The 17,448-nt window shown below is 38.8% G+C and overlaps 1 protein-coding gene and 1 long non-coding RNA gene across 13 annotated transcripts in view; one reads left to right on the top strand and one right to left on the bottom strand.

The window, feature by feature from the left end:
* Window positions 1-513: 513 nt before the first annotated feature.
* The window catches only part of LOC114479087 (uncharacterized), a 33,643-nt gene continuing 16,708 nt past the window's right edge, over window positions 514-17,448 (top strand). For all 12 annotated transcript variants that reach the window (XR_003675946.1, XR_003675945.1, XR_003675944.1 and 9 more), the window contains exons 1-4: window positions 514-659; window positions 9,092-9,232; window positions 15,349-15,422; window positions 15,538-15,621. This is a non-coding gene — a long non-coding RNA (uncharacterized LOC114479087). The remainder of the gene's footprint in view (window positions 660-9,091; window positions 9,233-15,348; window positions 15,423-15,537; window positions 15,622-17,448) is intronic.
* Window positions 2,128-13,472, bottom strand: LOC114479085 (myosin-7-like). Its single transcript, XM_028472544.1, has 39 exons — window positions 13,301-13,472; window positions 13,047-13,084; window positions 12,659-12,868; window positions 12,428-12,571; window positions 12,182-12,338; window positions 12,074-12,101; window positions 11,875-11,983; window positions 11,697-11,789; window positions 11,558-11,621; window positions 11,371-11,469; window positions 11,142-11,245; window positions 10,934-11,072; window positions 10,586-10,704; window positions 10,351-10,500; window positions 10,096-10,266; window positions 9,702-10,011; window positions 9,498-9,565; window positions 9,069-9,274; window positions 8,866-8,989; window positions 8,651-8,787; window positions 8,259-8,514; window positions 7,787-8,029; window positions 7,532-7,708; window positions 7,309-7,454; window positions 7,127-7,217; window positions 6,658-7,047; window positions 6,446-6,572; window positions 6,253-6,371; window positions 5,985-6,181; window positions 5,732-5,915; window positions 5,498-5,663; window positions 5,302-5,426; window positions 4,906-5,214; window positions 4,635-4,838; window positions 4,252-4,548; window positions 4,048-4,152; window positions 3,848-3,943; window positions 2,679-2,813; window positions 2,128-2,253 (listed from the first exon to the last, which is right to left on the bottom strand). The coding sequence occupies exons 3-39, from the start codon at window positions 12,857-12,859 to the stop codon at window positions 2,233-2,235; spliced, it is 5,811 nt and encodes a 1,936-aa protein (XP_028328345.1). The 5' UTR covers window positions 12,860-12,868; window positions 13,047-13,084; window positions 13,301-13,472; the 3' UTR covers window positions 2,128-2,232.

Below are 17,448 nucleotides of genomic sequence, written 5' to 3'. Positions count from 1 at the left end.
GAACAAGCGTTGGACTCAAGCAAAGACTATTTATTTAATAAGAGTCTAAGAAGACATGCATATAATAAAAAAGAGTGGATGGACGGAAGCATAAACATGCGGACATTCACATGGACATCGGCAAACGAAACAGGCTTCATAGAATTACAGTTTCCATGTAAACACAAAGCAGAATACTTTGATTCTGAATAATGAATTCCAAATTAAAAAGCATAATGTAACCTTGGCCAATGGCCATTGGTAAACCTTTGCTCTCCTTGACCTCTTCTACTGCATCAAGTCTCTTCCAAGCTGTGATGAAGGCCCTTACCTCCATCAGAGGTCTATATTCCAGTTGCTCACTCTCTATATATCTACTGTCATTATTAGTTGTAAACAGGAATGTTTAAGGGTCCTTGAAGCCTTTCGTTTTGAAATCTGACCCAACTGCTTGAATGAAGTGTCTATTGTTAGCATGCTTGCTATGGTCTGAAGGATACTTGAGGAGGTGTTGAGTATTAGTCCCAGCCTCCATACGTCCTTGTCTTGTCTTGCTCTTTTTACTTGCTTTAATTCAGACCATTGAGTAGTTGGTGGCTGATGCACTTGCATCAAGATCTGGGATTTTAGTGGAGAAAAAGAGAAATGCTCAAAGGGTAAAAGTGGAAACTAGAAATCAGGTATGTGTGCACTGTTTTAAATCTAAATGTGTTCACTTAATCAACATACAAGAAGATATGATCTAACATTAATGCACTTGAATTGTATTTTACCTGTGATTAGATCAGAAATGATCTGGAATAGATGTAAGTTGAGTGATATTGTTTAGCCACCAAAGTAAAAATGATGAAGACTGCAAGATGTTGTACTTCAAAAAGATTGGCAAGATGCAAATTCACTGTGTTCAGTCTTCATCTTCGATACTTGTTTTTTAATCTGTCGTAACTGCACTCGATGTAAAAATCAGTTATTGTTTGGCTGTTTTTAAATCTAAATCAGAGTAAATCACTATTGAAAAATAGAAACTCTTGGTTTAAGTATAAACAAGCACTTGAAAACCTTCTCAGAAGTTGTGTATTCAGTTATTGTGAACTATGCTGCCTTTTTTAACAAAAGTAAACTTACGTGCTTTTCAACAAAAATTTCGGACGTTATACTTGGTGACGAAGGCATACTCAACAGGAGGGAGTTCTATCTGATTGTTGGGGAGGACAAGAAATATGTACCTTTTAATAGAGACATTTTCTACAGGTACCTAACAATTGCAGTCAAATTTAATAGCACAATAATATTTTGAAATTGAGTTGGTTTGGCCAAATGCATTCAATATTTAATTTAAAGTAATTGTGTTTCAAACAACATCCTAAATTAATACAGTTACTCCATAGAGAGGCTTTTGAAATGCAGCCTGGGTATAGCTGGGATTCAGTATTGCAGAAGCGTGAAAGTAAACAAAAGTTTCAGACAAACATATTGTTTAAAGTTTTACAACATTTTCAAGGTAGTTACTTGCCTACTGAAGTGGTTGTTTTTTTGTAAAGGTTAACATTTCTCCCCAAAAAATCTTGCTTTCCAAGCATGACAAAATGTGTAGCTGTTGTCTGAGTTCCCATCTTAAGTAAAGCCCTTTATTTTGTAGTTGTTTTTTATATATAATTGCCAAGCATACATTTTTGATTAGTTAATAAATTAAACAAATCAGATAAATGATCCGCATTTTTTCTTTTCTTTTGCACAAATGAAATCAAATGCAATAGTGCGATAAAGCCAAGTCTAGCATAAACATGCAATAAGCTTATATGCTTTGAAAATAGAGTTTTTAATTTGTTATGGTTTCATTTATTTAGAGAACTTTTATTATTATTTTACTAAGAATGTTTACAGCCTCACCAAAGCAACATGTTTGTAAGGTTTATCATTTATGGCCATGGGTTTTCTTCCAATCAATTTAGGATGGTTGTTGTTTTTGATTGCCCCTGTTCGTTTAGATATCTCCAAGTAGCTTTGTCCACATTTAGTGATTGGTCACTTTATAAGTGCAATTCATGATGTGGCCTCAAATACCATAAACACTATTAATAAGTTGTACTTGAGTGGTGAGTGAAAAACATTACAAAAACGAAGAAGAAGAAGACTCAACACTCCAAATTGAAATGCAAGTTCACTTTATTCTATTCAACAACAAACATGCATAGGGAGACACATTTAGGAAAACATTGAGCGTCTCGATATAAGAAGTCATGTCTGTGACCTTCACTCTCCATCAAGTCCTTTCTGAAAAGGCAAACATAGACACAGGACATCATTGTACTTAACACGAAATCAGCATTCATGCATCATGTATTATTCAAGATCTTTATGTTATGATATCATCCCAGATTGAAAAATAGAACTGATATAATTGTGGCCCTAAAGACAAAAGTGCATTTCAGCCAGACCAGCCACCATTTATACCCACTGACCCAATGTCCCAGTACCATGAAGCCTATCATTGGACAGAAACACTCACTTACATCCATGGTTTGTTTGGAGGTACTAATGTTCTAAATGGGATGGTGGTAGGAAACTAAAACGCTTAGACCAAATCACTTAACATACAAAGAACATGGAGACCAGGTAATTAAAATGTTTATTTATGCAACATTGCTTTCCACAGTTGTGTGGCTGATACAAGACAAACAACAACAAAAAACACTCACCTTTGAGCCAACATCCCGACTCTTGGCACGCAGCTTGTTGACCTGAGACTCTGCAATGTCAGCTCGTTCTTCTGCCTCATCAAGCTCATGCTGACTCTTACGTAACTTGAGTAAATTGTTGTTAGCCTGTTCTTCCTGTGAAATAAGAACAGTGCAATTCCAATTAAAAATAAATAAATAAATGTAACTGGTTCAACTCAAAATTCAAACTTTCCATCATTTCAGTTGTCAAGTAGTCATTTGCTGCTTCATCCTAAATGATGTTGATTAACTCATTGACTGCTAAAGACGTTTTTTGGTTTAGTAACGTTGACTGCCAAAGATGTCTAAAGACGTTAATAGTGTTTTTCGGCTGGGGTTGCTAGGAGACAGTGTGACGAAGCTCTCCTGTGAATATCTTACTTGTATCATCATGTAGTGACCAACTGGTGACATGTAAGTGGCAGCAGCGCACCTTTGGATGAGAGATCACCCGTGTTAAGCAGAGCTCAGAGGGAGAGGAAAGAAGTTTGCAAGACAGAAAATGGCACTACGAGAGTTGATGCTGAAGCTCCAAACAGCGCACAGCAGCTCACACTCGACCAGAGCATGTGTGGAACTAAGTGGACTATTGAGAGTGTCATGATCGTGAGAGAAAACAATCAAAAAATGGGACAAGGCATGTCCGGGATGAGGAGGAAGTTGCGTGTGGGGAGACTGACGAGGGGAGAGACTTGGAGGAATGCCAAAATACAAGAAGAAATCAATTTAATTCTGACCTAGATAGCAAAATAATAATACTTTTGCCATCAAAAGCCGGGTGTCAGTGTTGTTTTTGTAGTTTTATAGTAGGAAACTAATGTTGAGGTGTCACTAAATTGCTTCAAAGTCACTAATAGGTTTTTTCTGTGAAAAAGACGTTTTTCTCAGCTTTTTGTCACAAACTGGCGATTTGTGTTAAACTTACCTCTATTCAATTACGGAAGAACAAGCTAGAAACAAAGTTATTTTTTCTGATGAAACGAGACTAATCTTTCAGAATTTGGTTCAGATTGTCATAGTACAAAATATTCTGTGGGTCTTAAAAAATCAGTGAAAATCATCTAAAATGCCTGCCAATATGGGATTGGCTGCTCTGAAAAGAGCTGGCAGTGAATGAGTTACGTAATGCTGTTGGATGGATTACTCACAGCGTTCTCTGCACTTTTTTTGTAGGATTTGACCTTCAGCTGCAACTTGTCCACCAAATCTTGCAGTCGGGCCAGATTTTTGCGGTCCTCTTCAGTCTTAATAACGGAATCATTAAGAAAAAAAAATTCAAATATTAAAAATGTTTTCAATCAATCATTAATCACGTATTAAGCTTGTTTCTTAATGCCTTGAAACTTGCCTGATAAGTTAACTCCTTGATGCGTCTCTCATATTTTCGTATTCCCTTGATGGATTCACTAGACTTTCTTTGCTCGGCCTCAACTTCATTTTCCAGTTCTTTGATCTGTTGAAGATGTAAAATTTGGACATTGTAATCAAGGGTTAATCAAGAGAGTGCAACTTTTAAGTAATTTAAAATTATGTGATATAAACTGACACTTACCCTGGCCTCCAGCTTCTGAATCTGCTTCTTGCCGCCCTTCATGGCGATCTGCTCAGCCTCATCCAGACGGTGCTGCAGGTCCTTGATGGTTTGCTCCATGTTCTTCTTCATGCGCTCCAGGTGAGAGCTGGTGTCCTGCTCTTTCTTCAGCTCCTCTGCCATCATGGCAGCGTCAGTGATGGCCTTTTTGGCTTTTTCCTCAGCGTTCCTGCACTCCTGCACTGCATCTTCCACTTCAGTCTGAAGCTGGGACGTATCGGCCTCCAGCTTCTTTTTCTGATTTATAAGGCTGGTGTTCTGTTTATCAAAACAACATTGAAGAGAAATTATCTTTTTTAACATATTTGCTTATTTTATGATATCTTGAGCTAAGTTTATAGTACCTGTGAGTGCAGCAACTGCACTCTCTCACTGACGTCGAGCAGCTCTTGCTCTGCAAGTTTGCGGCATCGCTCAGACTGTTCCAGAGCACCTCTGAGCTCCTCCAGTTCACCTTGGAGCAGGTTGTTGCGTCTTTCAACAATGGCAATGTTCTCCTTCATATCATCATTGGCTCGTTGAGACTCATCAAGTTGGAGTTGAACATCCTGAACAAGAAGCATGCGTTAGGAGGCCACCTCTAATAAAGAGCTTTATTGTAACAAAAATACAAACTTTTAGATGTGCATGAAGAGCCTTAAGCTGCTTCTGGGCCTCAGCTGCCTGCCTGTTGGCTTGGCTCAGCTGGATCTCCATATCATTGAGGTCTCCTTCCATCTTCTTTTTCAGACGGAGAGCTTCATTCCTGCTGCGAGTCTCAGCTTCTAGAGAGCTCTGGAGGTTGTCCACAACCCGCTGCTGGTTTCTCTTTGCTTGCTCCATCTCTTCATCTTTCTCTGCAAGCTTGCGCTCAATTTCAGCTTTAATCTGGTTAAACTCCAACTGGGCTCGAAGGATCTTCCCTTCCTCATGCTCCAGTGAGGCCTGTGGATTAATACATTTTTAGAACACGATTAATCTGTTATTACATAAATGTTCATTAGGTTCATTGGAGAGAACATGTAAACACACTTCAGCTTCTTCCAGAGCTGCCTGTATGTCAGACTTTTCTTGTTCCAGCTGTTTGCGAATCTTCTCAAGCTCATGAATGCTCTTTCCATTTTCACCAATCTGTTCAGTAAGGTCCGATATTTCCTCTGGAAACCAACCAGTAAAAATCAGTATATCTCAATGAAAGTAAAAAAAAAAATGTGTGTGCAAATATTACCCTGCAAGTTCTTGTTTTCTCTCTTCATGGTCTCCAAATGTTCAAGAGATTCTTCGTAAGAGTTTTTCAATTTGAAAAGCTCAGTGCTTAAAGACCTGGCTTCCTTTTGGGAGCTCTCCAGCTCTACTTGGGACTCTTCATATTTTTGTTTCCACTCTGCCAAGACCTAGAAAAAAGTTCATATTTTAGATTGAGGTTGTAATTCCCACACCAACGATTGTTCTAAATCTGAACCTTATCAAAGTTTCTTTGCTTCTTGTCCAGAGCAGCAGCAGCAGCATTAGACCGCTCCACATCCACCATGAGATCTTCAATCTCATTCTGGAGTCTGTGTTTGGTCTTCTCCAAAGACGAACATTTTGCATTTACAGCTTCAACAGCCTCTTCTGCATCCTGCAGACGCTGAGCCAGCTTCTTCCTGATTCACAAAATAATTTTTTTTTTATTTTACAGTCTGGTCATTAAAGTCAAATGACCTGAAACTCACTTGGCCTCCTCCAGTTCTTCAGTCCTCTGGATGGCATCAGTTTCGTACTTGGTTCTCCACTGAGCCACCTCAGTGTTGGCTTTGGACATGCCTCTCTGCAGTTCACCCTTGGCCTCCTGCTCCTCCTCAAACTGCTCCCTGAGGAGGTCGCAGTCATGACGAGCAGACTGCAGTGCATGGGCCAATGCATTTTTGGCCTAAAAACAAAGAACAGACTAAGAATTTCTACTACTACTGTGCTCTCATATATTTGTCCCATTAGTGTTACCTTGACTTCTTCCTCCAGTTGTCTCTTCAGATCTTCAACCTGTTGAGTACAAGATTGTTTCCCTCTGGTCAGTTGAGAAACCAGGGCATCCTTTTCCTCAAGCTGTCTTGCATATTCACCTAATTTAGATGAATCATTAGAATCTGCTTCAAACAGTCAGGAGCAAAAATGTTTGTTCAATTCTAATCCATACCGTTTTCAGTTTGAAGCTTTGATTTCTGCAAGGTGAAGTCATTGATGGTTCGTTGTCCTTCTTCTGACTTGGTTTTATATTCATTCATCTGGTCTTCCAGAGACCTGCACATTTTCTCCAAATTGTTCTGTAAAAGGAAGTGAGGAAAATTATGTTTCAGCAATTAGGTGATGAACATGAACCAGCAAAATAACCTGACAATTGAAATCTACCTTCCCCTTTACGATATGTTCCATATTGGAGACGACATCATCCAGCTCCATTCGGAGCTCACTTTTCTCCTTCTCCAGTTTCTGCTTGACTCTCTGCAGGTTGTCTACCTGCTCTCCGAAGTCAGCAACGCTGTCGGCCTGTTTCTTCCTCAGCGTGGCAGTGGTAGCTTCATGTGCCAGAGTAGCCTCTTCAAGGTCCCTGCGAAGTTTGAGGAACTCGGCCTCCCTCTTCTTGTTCATCTCAATCTGAGCACTTGTTGCTCCTCCAGCCTCTTCCAGCCTTTCACTGATCTCCTCCAACTCTCTGGCCAAGTCTGCTCTCTGTTTCTCCGCCTTAGCTCGGGCAGCTCGCTCTGCTTCGAGCTCTTCCTCCAGCTCTTCAATGCGAGCCTTGACCAGAATGAAATTGAAGACTTAACAAATTATGAGGTAAATTGGGTTGGTTTGATAAATCTGAATAAAATTGTACCTGTAACTCTTTCAGTTTCTTCTGGAGTTGGGCACTCATTGCTTGTTCATCCTCTATCTTTCCATTGAGCTGACTAATTTCAAAGTCTTTTCTGTAAAAGAAAAGAGAAAATATTTAGCATCATTCACTGTGTGTTATAGGTTTCTGTTTTTCAGGTTTTTTATGGTAAAGGTTTTTGATACTTTTTCAGCTTCTCTTCGAGTTGCTGTTTATCGTTTTCCAGGTCCATAACACTCTCATGAGTCAATTTTAGGTCTCCCTCAAGCTTCCGCTTTGCTCTCTCAAGGTCCATGCGGATTTTCTTTTCTTGCTCCAAGGACCCTTCAAGCTGAGAACAGTAAAATTATACTTTTAGGTTATTCGTTATTTATTCTTTGCTGAATGTCTCATTTCTTAAATTCTTACATCGTCTACTTGCTGCTCCAGCTTAACTTTGGCCTTTGTCAGAATGTTGACTTTGTCTTCTTCACTCTGTAGGTCATCCAGTGTTTGCTGATGAGACTCCTGCAAGGCTTTCTTCTCTTTGGTCAGCTTTGCAATAATTTCATCCTGTGCAGTCATCTCTTCAACCAGGTTTTTTACCTAAAACAGACAAAAGCTTTAGTGGGTGCAACTGGAGACTGGTTAGATGGTGCGACTTCTGTTTGGAGTTAGGATCACCTTGTTTTCAGTGGCGTGTTTCTCTTTTTCCACTTTGGCCAGACTTAGTTCCAAATCATCGATATCTTTCTTCAGCTCAGAGCATTCATCCTCCAGCTTCCTTTTCTTTGCTGTCAGTTCAGCGTTCATCTCTTCTTCATCCTCCAGTCTTTCTGTAAGCTCTTTGATTTTGGCCTCCAGCTGAATCTTGCTCTTGATCAGCCCCTCACACCTTTCTTCAGCATCACCTAAATTATCTTGCTCCTATGATTTTTGGAAATACGCTACATATATTAGAAGTGGACTTGTGACTTAATGGTCAGTGTTTGAATTTTATTTAAAATGATTTGGTACAAAACGATTCTCGGGACCCCTAAATATAGTCTGTTGCTCTATGTTTCTGCCCACTGCTCAACTAAGGGAATGGGTTAGTGTGCAAAATAACATTTTGAAGGGAATAAATCTTAATATTACCTAATATTTTTAAACTTACAGCTTGTACTTGGATTTGCAGGTCATTCTTCTCTTGGAGAAGTGTGACCATTTTTTCCTCTAGTTCTTTCCTTCGGGATTCTGATTTTGCAAAAGCCTCTTTGAGTTTGGCAAACTCCTCTTTCATATTGGCCATCTCTTTCTCAGACTCAGCTGACTTCAGCAGAGGTTTTATCTTGAAGTACATCTTCATCCAGGGCCAATTCTTGACCCCCATGAAGGCACGGATGTTCCACTGGATCACAAGAAGTGCATCCCTGATGAAGAGGAAAACATCCTAAATATTTAAGCATCTGCAAATGGGGGAATTCAAAGGCTGTGCAATATTATGATAATCATACAGGAGCTTAGTTTTCATCAGACGGAGGCATTATTAGCCCTGCTACTCCTTACCTGCGCTCCACAATCTTCTGGAACTCCACTCTTGCCAAAAGGCCCCGTGAACGAGATTGAATGCCAGTGATGATCAATGCTAATCGGTCATCTCTCATTTCTTCTAGCTGGCCCAGTAGTCCAGCTTTGAAGAACACCTTTTTAAAGGAAAATATTTCACACTCGATGCAAGTTTTGAACAAATTTCACAATCAAGCTGGAATGAAAATACTGACCTTAGTGTGCCCCAGTTTGTACTGGTTGTGGTCTAAATCTAAAGATCCCAACAGTTTCTCTGCAGCTTTCTTGTTGTCGATAAACTGCCCCTCAGGAATTGCATTGGGGTTCAAAATACGATACCTTAAACATTAAAAGGTTGGAAATTTGGTAGTGTTTTCATTTAAATTTTGACCAAATAGGAAATTATCTGATGACAGACCTCTGCTTAAAATCTCCATAAAGGATCCTGTTGGGGAATCCCTTCCTGCAGATCCTGATGCCTTCCAGCACACCGTTGCAGCGCAGCTGGTGCATCACCAAAGGGTTCTCCATGGCCCCAGGAGTCTTGGTTTCATTGGGGATGATGCAGCGCACAAAGTGAGGGTGAGTGGACCTCAAGTTGGTCATCAGCTTGTTCAAGTTTTCCTACATGTTAGTTTAAAAATAAATAAATGAATAAACTGATGCTTTCCTAATAAATTGGTTTGCACAGATCTCATTGACAGCTATAATCCCATAAAGGTATGCATTACACTTCATTGTTGGTGCTTTATTTATCTAGTGTTGTTATAAAGAAGTACTCTACTTTGTTTTTTAAATGTAACTTAGGATAGATTTAAAAATATAACTCATAGAGACAATATCTCACCCGGTGCAAAGCTGATACTGTTTGAAAAGATGAACCTTTCTTCTTAGTACCTTTGCCTTTTCCGCCATCTGTTTTGTGACAGAGAAATGAGAGTAGAGTAAAAAAGTGAATCTTTTGAAACCAATGAAACTTACTTTCTGAAGATGATAGGCTTGATTATATTTTTTGATCAATGTTGATTATCACCGATGAAAGTAAACACACCTGACTCGGAACCAGCATACCCAGCAAACAGCAGGGATAAGAGCTTAAGGTTGGACTTTTGGTAGAGCCCGACGACCGTCTCATTCAGAGGGTCTTTGTTTTTCACCAACCAGTTGTTGATGTTATAATCAACAGTCCCAGCGTAGTGAACAAGTGAGAAATGAGCCTCTGGTCTTCCTTTGATGAGTCTGGGCTTCTGGAAGTTTCCTGATTTTCCCAGATGATTGTCATAAAGCTTGGCTTTGAAGGTAGCATCAGAGGCTTTGGGGAACATGCACTCCTCTTCAAGGATGGACATGATGCCCATGGGCTAGAGGAAATAAAAATGAAATGTGATCAATATACTTGTATTTGTTACAGTTTGGATTTTTATTAAAAGGCAAAGTTTCTTCACCTTCTCAATCAGGTCAATACAGGCCTGAAGATCCATTCCAAAATCAATGAAAGTCCATTCAATGCCTTCTTTCTTGTATTCTTCTTGCTCCAGCACGAACATGTGGTGGTTGAAGAACTGTTGCAGTTTTTCATTGGTGAAGTTGATGCAGAGCTGCTCAAAGGTGTTGAACTACAAAACAAATGATACCAAAGATTATCTTAAAGGTCAGCTTCAACCAACCAAAAAAATGTTAGCACAAAGGTTTGGACTAACGTCAAAGATCTCAAACCCTGCGATGTCCAGCACACCAATGAAGTACTGGCGGGGCTGCTTGGTGTCCAGGGAATTGTTGATTCTCACCACCATCCAAAGAAACATCTTCTCATACACTGATTTAGACAATGCACCAATAGCATAGTTCACCTATAAAGGAAATACAAATGTGTTGAATATGGAAACATAATGTTCCTCTTTTGCACCAGCATCACCAGCATTTCTTAAAGCTTACCTGGGCGACATTTTGTCCCTTGGTGACCCACTCGTTTCCTACTTTTACTCTTGGGTGACACAGACCTTTGATTAGGTCAGCAGAATTCAGGCCCATCAGATATGCAATTTTGTCAGCATCTGAGGAATGGAAAGGAGTAAGTTGATACCAACATAAATGAAACAGGTGTTTGTTTCTTAACGTTTTGTTCCAAAAATTATTCAAAGTGCCAAAAATGTATATGTAAAGTACAAAAACAAAATCGGTGTGCATATTGAAGTTCTCTTTTATGCATTCCATAAGTTCACTGAGCAAGTTGTGCTGCTGCCAATATGTAGCTGATTGCGAGGTAAAAACAACCTCTCTTACCTTCAGTGCCATCAGCCTCTGCCTGCTCCTCACGCTGCTTCTGCTTAAACTTCATGTTTCCGTGGTGCATGATAGCACCAGTCAGCTTGTATATGCTGTTTTTCTCCTCTTGAGTGAATCCCAGCACATCAAAGGCATCCTACATTTATAAAATATGTGAGTTTTTTGTTTTGTAGTTTGGCAAGGCTTTTCAAAATATTCAACTCACATCAGTGGCCATAAGCTCCTCTGAGTCATTGATGGAGGTTACAGTCGTCTCTCCTTGGGAGATGAATGCGTAGTCGTATGGGTTGTTGGTGACTAGCAACATTTCTGAAACAATATATATGTTACCTTCTCCCAATGTTTGACAAAAATCACACTTCTTTTACTCTGTAGAACACTGTGTAGAGCACAAAACCAATAAGCAATACATTACAAGTTTTTTCTGCACCTACCCAGAAGTTCAGGCTTTGCCTGAGACAAGATCTGGTAGAATATGTGATAATCTCTCTCAGCCTTGAGCTGGAAGGTCACACGAGATTTTTCCAGAAGGTCTGCACAAAATATGAAGAAGGGATTGTTTTTTTTTTTGGTTTTTTTAAACCTTATGTTACTCATTTGTTGCAGTTGTGTTTTACTTGCATGTTTCAATGTCAGCAGAGGCCAGTTTTCCTCTGTTGTCAAAATGAATTCTGATGAATTTGCCCTGAGAGTGAAGGTGATTTAGTTTATGCTATGCATCATAGTAAACTATGTATACTGCAGCCCCACAGACACTCACAAATCGAGAGGAGTTGTCATTCCTGATGGTTTTAGCATTTCCAAAGGCTTCTAATGCAGGGTTAGCCTGGATGATTTGATCCTCCAGGGTTCCCTGGTTTGGAGCAATAATGGTATTTGATTACATCTTGCCACACATGTTTTCATATGGCATACCTTATTACTGATGTAAAACATACCTTCTTTTCAGCTGCAGCATCCTTCTTCCCAGATGGGACAGCTGCAATGCTGGCAAAGTACTGAATAACACGTTTGGTGTTGACAGTCTTTCCAGCTCCGGATTCTCCACTGAGTTCAAGAGAAACAGATTGTTTTAGTCCAAGACATGCTGAGTGACTTATGACTGCTGCAGAGATTGCTGTTGAAAGTTTGACTTACGTGATGAGGATTGACTGGTTTTCTCTGTCTGTGAGCAAGAGATCATCCCATTATCAGTCAAAATGTTTCTGTTTAGAAAAGACTTTAGGCTAAGACTGTTGTGTGTACCTGACAGCATGTACTGGTAGGCGTTGTCAGAAATGGAGAAGATGTGAGGAGGAGCTTCACTCCTCTTCTTTCCCCTGTAGGCATCAACCACCTCCTTGTTGTAGACTGGCAGCCCCTTGTAGGGGTTGACAGTCACACAGAACAGCCCAGAGTAGGTCTGTAGAAAAACAAACAGGGAAACATCTGTCTTACTGAATCAGAAGAATGATGCTGACTAGGTGATGTTTTTTTTTTTTCCTGTCATACGTAGATCATCCATGCTGCGTAACGCTCTTTGAGGTTAAACAGCACAGCTGGTTCATGGAGGAAGGTGAACATTGCCATGTCTTCAATTTTATCAAACTTTGGCGGGTTCTGAGGATGAACGTCACACTCTTTCACAGTGAGGGTCTGTAGGAAAACAAACTATATCTTAAACAAAGGTTTTTATGTAATGTTCAATGTAAATTCAAAGGTTAAGTGTTGCAATGCACACACCTTTCCAAATTCAGTATTGACGGTGACTTTATCACCATCTCGACTGGTGACAGAGGCTTTCACGTACTCAACCTCAGCATCAGGTACGAAGCACTCTTTCTTCATATCGAATGCACGAGTTTGTGCCTCTAAACGCTCTTTGTCTGACTTTCTCAGGAAAGAAGCAGCAGGCCCAAATTCTGCCATGACCGCGTCCCCCATGATTCAAATCTGAAAAAACAACCCAGTCTTTTATTGTCTATTGAGGCATTATCTCTGTACTTAAGCTTGTATGTTCTAGGTGTATTTCAATACATATTTATTTTTAGTTGGAGGGAATCTGAAGGCAGTAGTAATCTATATATTTTTTCATAGTTATTTAATCTGAATAAAAACTGTTGATTTTTACCTGAGAGGTTTTCAATCCAGAGAAAATTGAGATCTGTGCTGTTTACATCAGGAAGATATAACCAAAGAAAAGGTCACGTCATGTATAAATTGATTAAGAGAAAGACAAGTCTGAAAGACAAATGTTTTCAGTACTGCAAAATGAATCATCGACCTGTCAGCAAATCCCAACATCAAGTGAGAATAACTTCAAATGAATAGTGCAACTCTTTTAAACACCCTGTTCATTGGTCTTTCACACAGTGCCATTCTTACCTTTTGATTGTAAGCCTTGTAAAGAGAAATGATGAATCCAGTGGCTGACGCCCGGCTGGCCCGTCATTAATAAAGGTTGTACGTCTACCAAATATGGGGATGAATATCAGAGAAATGTCATCCAGTTGTCTATCACAAAAAGCATTTTCCAAATTGGGATAGGTCTCATGCTTCTATTTGTTGCTCCCACCTTATAGGACGGATGCATCAGTGTGGATATAACTAAAGAAAGGGGAAGGCAGGAGGTGGGGTATCAGGGTCAGGCTATTGTCTGCCAAGTAATTCTCAGCCATCCAAGTTACAATGTTGTTTCCTATCTGTTTAATTGAAAGCTAACATAAAAAAAACAATATATATATATTTGTTTATTACATGACACTCATGCATATTTTATTTTCTTAAAGATCGCTGAACATCCTTTCTGTTTATCAGAGTTAAGTCATATTAATTTGGGAATATTTGTGGAGAATCAGTATTCCCTTGTCTTATTATCTATATTTAAGAAGACTTGGATGTCAGAAAGCCACTTAACAAGCTGAACCTTTTGACTTCAAACATCTTGAGATCAGAAGTCAAACAATACTCTAGTCCCGTGATAGGGCAAGTGAAATACATTGCAGGAGGAAAAATAAATTCAACAGTTGTTGTCTACAGGGAAACAAGACGGTGCCAAGGTCACAGCTGCGAGAGTGCTTTTCTATCACTCACCACTCGTCACGGTCACTTCATCCAATCCTCGTCACTTGACATTGTTTGATTTTACAGTGAGTATATTCCACAAAGGGTTTCAAATACTCAAGGAATACTTGTTCTAATACTGATAGTATTGTCTAGTATAGAAGTATTGTAGAAACTCTGATTATCCTTTTAAAAGTTTCCGCAATTTCATTTCTCAATTTACCCATTTATGTTTTGTTTGTGTCATCACTGGCAATAGCATTTCCTAAAACTGTCCTTTATAGGTTCATTGAGTTTTTGATTGCAAATATTATCTATTATGCTATTGTGTGAAGAAAATAATAATAATAATAATTTATTTTTTACATAGCGCTTTCAATTAAGATCACCTTAAAACAAGATTACGTAGCATGAGATATTGCACCACATTCTATATATCCATCAATTTGCTACACTTGCTCGACATTTAGCAGACAGTTTTATTTGGAGTATTGAGAATATTGTAGAAAAACATGTAGGTGAAGTTTTAATTCATGTCATTTGGTTGTTTTGCAGGTAAGATCTGCCATTCCACAAAATGTCGCAGAATTTTGCACAAGATTTGACGTGTCCTTTTCTTTGCTACATATTCCACCACCCTTTTATGTGGGAAATATAGTATGTAAATGTGTGTTATATTCTCCCAAAACGTGCATGTAAGTATATATGTCATATTGCCATTTCTGCCCGATTTTGTAGAAATGAAATAAAACAGTGCCATTTGGCCAGTGAAACTGTTTTTTTTTATTGTGAGCTATGCCCCCAACAAGTGCCCTTGGGCTGCTTTTGTTGACATGGTATTGTTTTCTTCTCTTTATCCTTGAGCACAAAGATAACTTGTGAAATTCCTGCTGGCTGCCTTTGGGGGTTTGACTTTTCTGTTGACAGGTTGGGGAAAGAACATTTGACGTAGATGGTCTGGAAGGGTTCTTATACATGTACATATATTTTATTTAAATTTTTTATTGGCCAGGAGCGATATGTGGTTAGCCCGAAAGAAACCAGAGATTTGATTTATATGTAGCAAAGTTAAGGGTGCAGTCCTTATTGTTTGCTGGACTGTGTTTTACCTGTCAAAATTAGGATGTACTTGTGATGAGGAAACAAACAACAATAATATATTATCTTTTTATTACTCTGACAGGTTTTCTTTTTTTTGCCTAACAACAAATTTAAGATAATTTAACAGCAGACCTGCTGCTTGCCTTTGGTCTCCAGTCTTTATATCCTCCACTTACCTAAATGTCTAATCCAAGCTCTAGATCAGTTCTCCTTCAAGTCAAGGTCTCATTCACAGCTGTTCCCTGTCTTTGTTTCTTTGACTTTCACAGTCACGGGAACTCACAAGGGATGAGAGAAGCATCTTGGTGCCCTCAAGTTTGAAACTGGAGCCAGCCAAGCTATTGTCAGTATTTGCTCTCTATTATTGTGCAAGGTCAATTCTAAGTGGTGTTAGTGGAAACAAAGTTCCATTTGAGACGTGATTGTTGTCTTCTCTCGCCCTTTCCTCACTTCTGCAGGCGGGAGATCTCAGAATCACACTCTCAGCCCTGCTTCTCTCCTGGAGAGGTCCTGACCACGGTATGATGAAGAGAATGGATAAGGTATTTTTGACTTTTTAACGTCTTTATTATCCACATCATACTTTTTGATTGTACTGAAGCATGTTTTGCTTCTGCCAAAGGTTTTAGTCACCTGTGTAAAGTCGTTGTTGTATTAGCATTTTTTTTATTGCTATTACTTTTCATTATTTATTCAGTATTATTGCATATTCTTTATGAAGTAGAGTCATAATTTACAAAAAAATGTATTAAACATTTATTAAAAAATTTAGCTATACTCTCTCCGAAGACACATTCGTAACTGCACTGACCTCCCATCTTTAAAATCACTTTTTAAAACACACCTGTTTCACTCTGCTTTTAACTTTTAACCATCCACTCATTCATTCTTGGTTCTTGCCTATTTTTTCTCCTGATATTCATAATTTTTTCTGATTTATTTTTCTGTTTTATCACTGTATTGCTGTTGATATTTTAACCAACCTGTAAAGTGTCTTTGAGTGTGTGGAATTGCGCTTTTAAATAAAAATTTATTATTATTATTATTATTATTATTATTATTATTATTATTATTATTATTATTATGTGTAAATTTCAATGTATCAGGCATCTTATCTTTTGATGAACATAGTTCTTTGTTGCCTGACGAACACTGCACTTATTATTGTCACCTTTTACTGAATCTGTTCATGTGTTGATTTGGTGTCATGGTGCAATTATTTAAACTAAGAAACTTGTCTCACTTGATCACATGTATTCCTGGCATAATCTTTCTTCAGGATGTGAATTTTCAGAATATAAAATGTCTGAGAGCACAAAGCTTCTTGATTTCTTGCATGATTAAGATTTTTTCTTGGATTTATTTACTCATTTATTTATTCAGCCATTCTTTTTTTTGTGCATATTGTGCTTATTGTGTTGTGTATTTCAGTTCAGCCAGTCTGGTGGAAAGTGTGAAGCTTAGGTGTAATGGTGGTGGCCATGAACAGAGGGAAGGAGTGAGTGGTTATACCTAAAACTGGTATTTGGGATCAACATGTCTTAAGGTTAAGCCCAGTACGAGTTTATCCCACAGCCCAAGGCATGCCACTGCATCTATGGCCAATGTTTGTGTAAGAACTGCTTCTGCGAACCCAAGTGCCCCCCCGGGCCCGATATGCATCCAGGGGAGCAGAAAGAGTGGGGGCCACACATTTTGACTTGATTTACTGAATTATGAGGCCTTTTCAGTTTTTTGTAATATATAAGTAGATAGTCACAATGTTAATTTGAATGAACACATTTCAACACTTTCTGTACATGTTGATCCAGTAGTTTTGGATAGTAATCTCTTCATCACCAGTCTCATACTTGTATTAACTTCCAACCCCCACCCACGTGATACATAAGTATACATATTTTTAAATTGCATTGATTAAGTAAAATTTTATCGCTAATATTCCTTTTAACTGAGCCAGTTGTCTTTGTCTTTCATATTTCTGGAAAAATGTGGGACCATACTGAATTTATTGATGACCACCTGCTTCTGCCCAATAACAAAAACTGCCTGCTGTCCTGGACGTAGGCTATCATATCATTGAATAACCACGTTATTATTACATTGATGTGTCCAGCTCTAATTTTTATTTATTGCTATTGTGAGTAATACATTTTTTTTTACTAGGGTAGGGATGATATCACAAGATGTATCGTCAGGGTTTGCGGTATCTCTCGAGGTTCAGCGTAGTTTCGCCTTTTATATCCTGACTTTATTTACTCGCCATTGTTCTTCTAGTAGACTAGAAGCAGCAAAGGCATGATGCTGCTCCCACAGCTCAGCAGAAGACCGAATTTTTCTAAATGATGTCATGATGATGATGAGCATATATT

This window comes from Gouania willdenowi, chromosome 17, assembly GCF_900634775.1.
Source record: "Gouania willdenowi chromosome 17, fGouWil2.1, whole genome shotgun sequence".
NCBI classification, from domain to species: domain Eukaryota; kingdom Metazoa; phylum Chordata; class Actinopteri; order Blenniiformes; family Gobiesocidae; genus Gouania; species Gouania willdenowi.
This window is presented reverse-complemented; position numbering and strand designations above follow the sequence as displayed.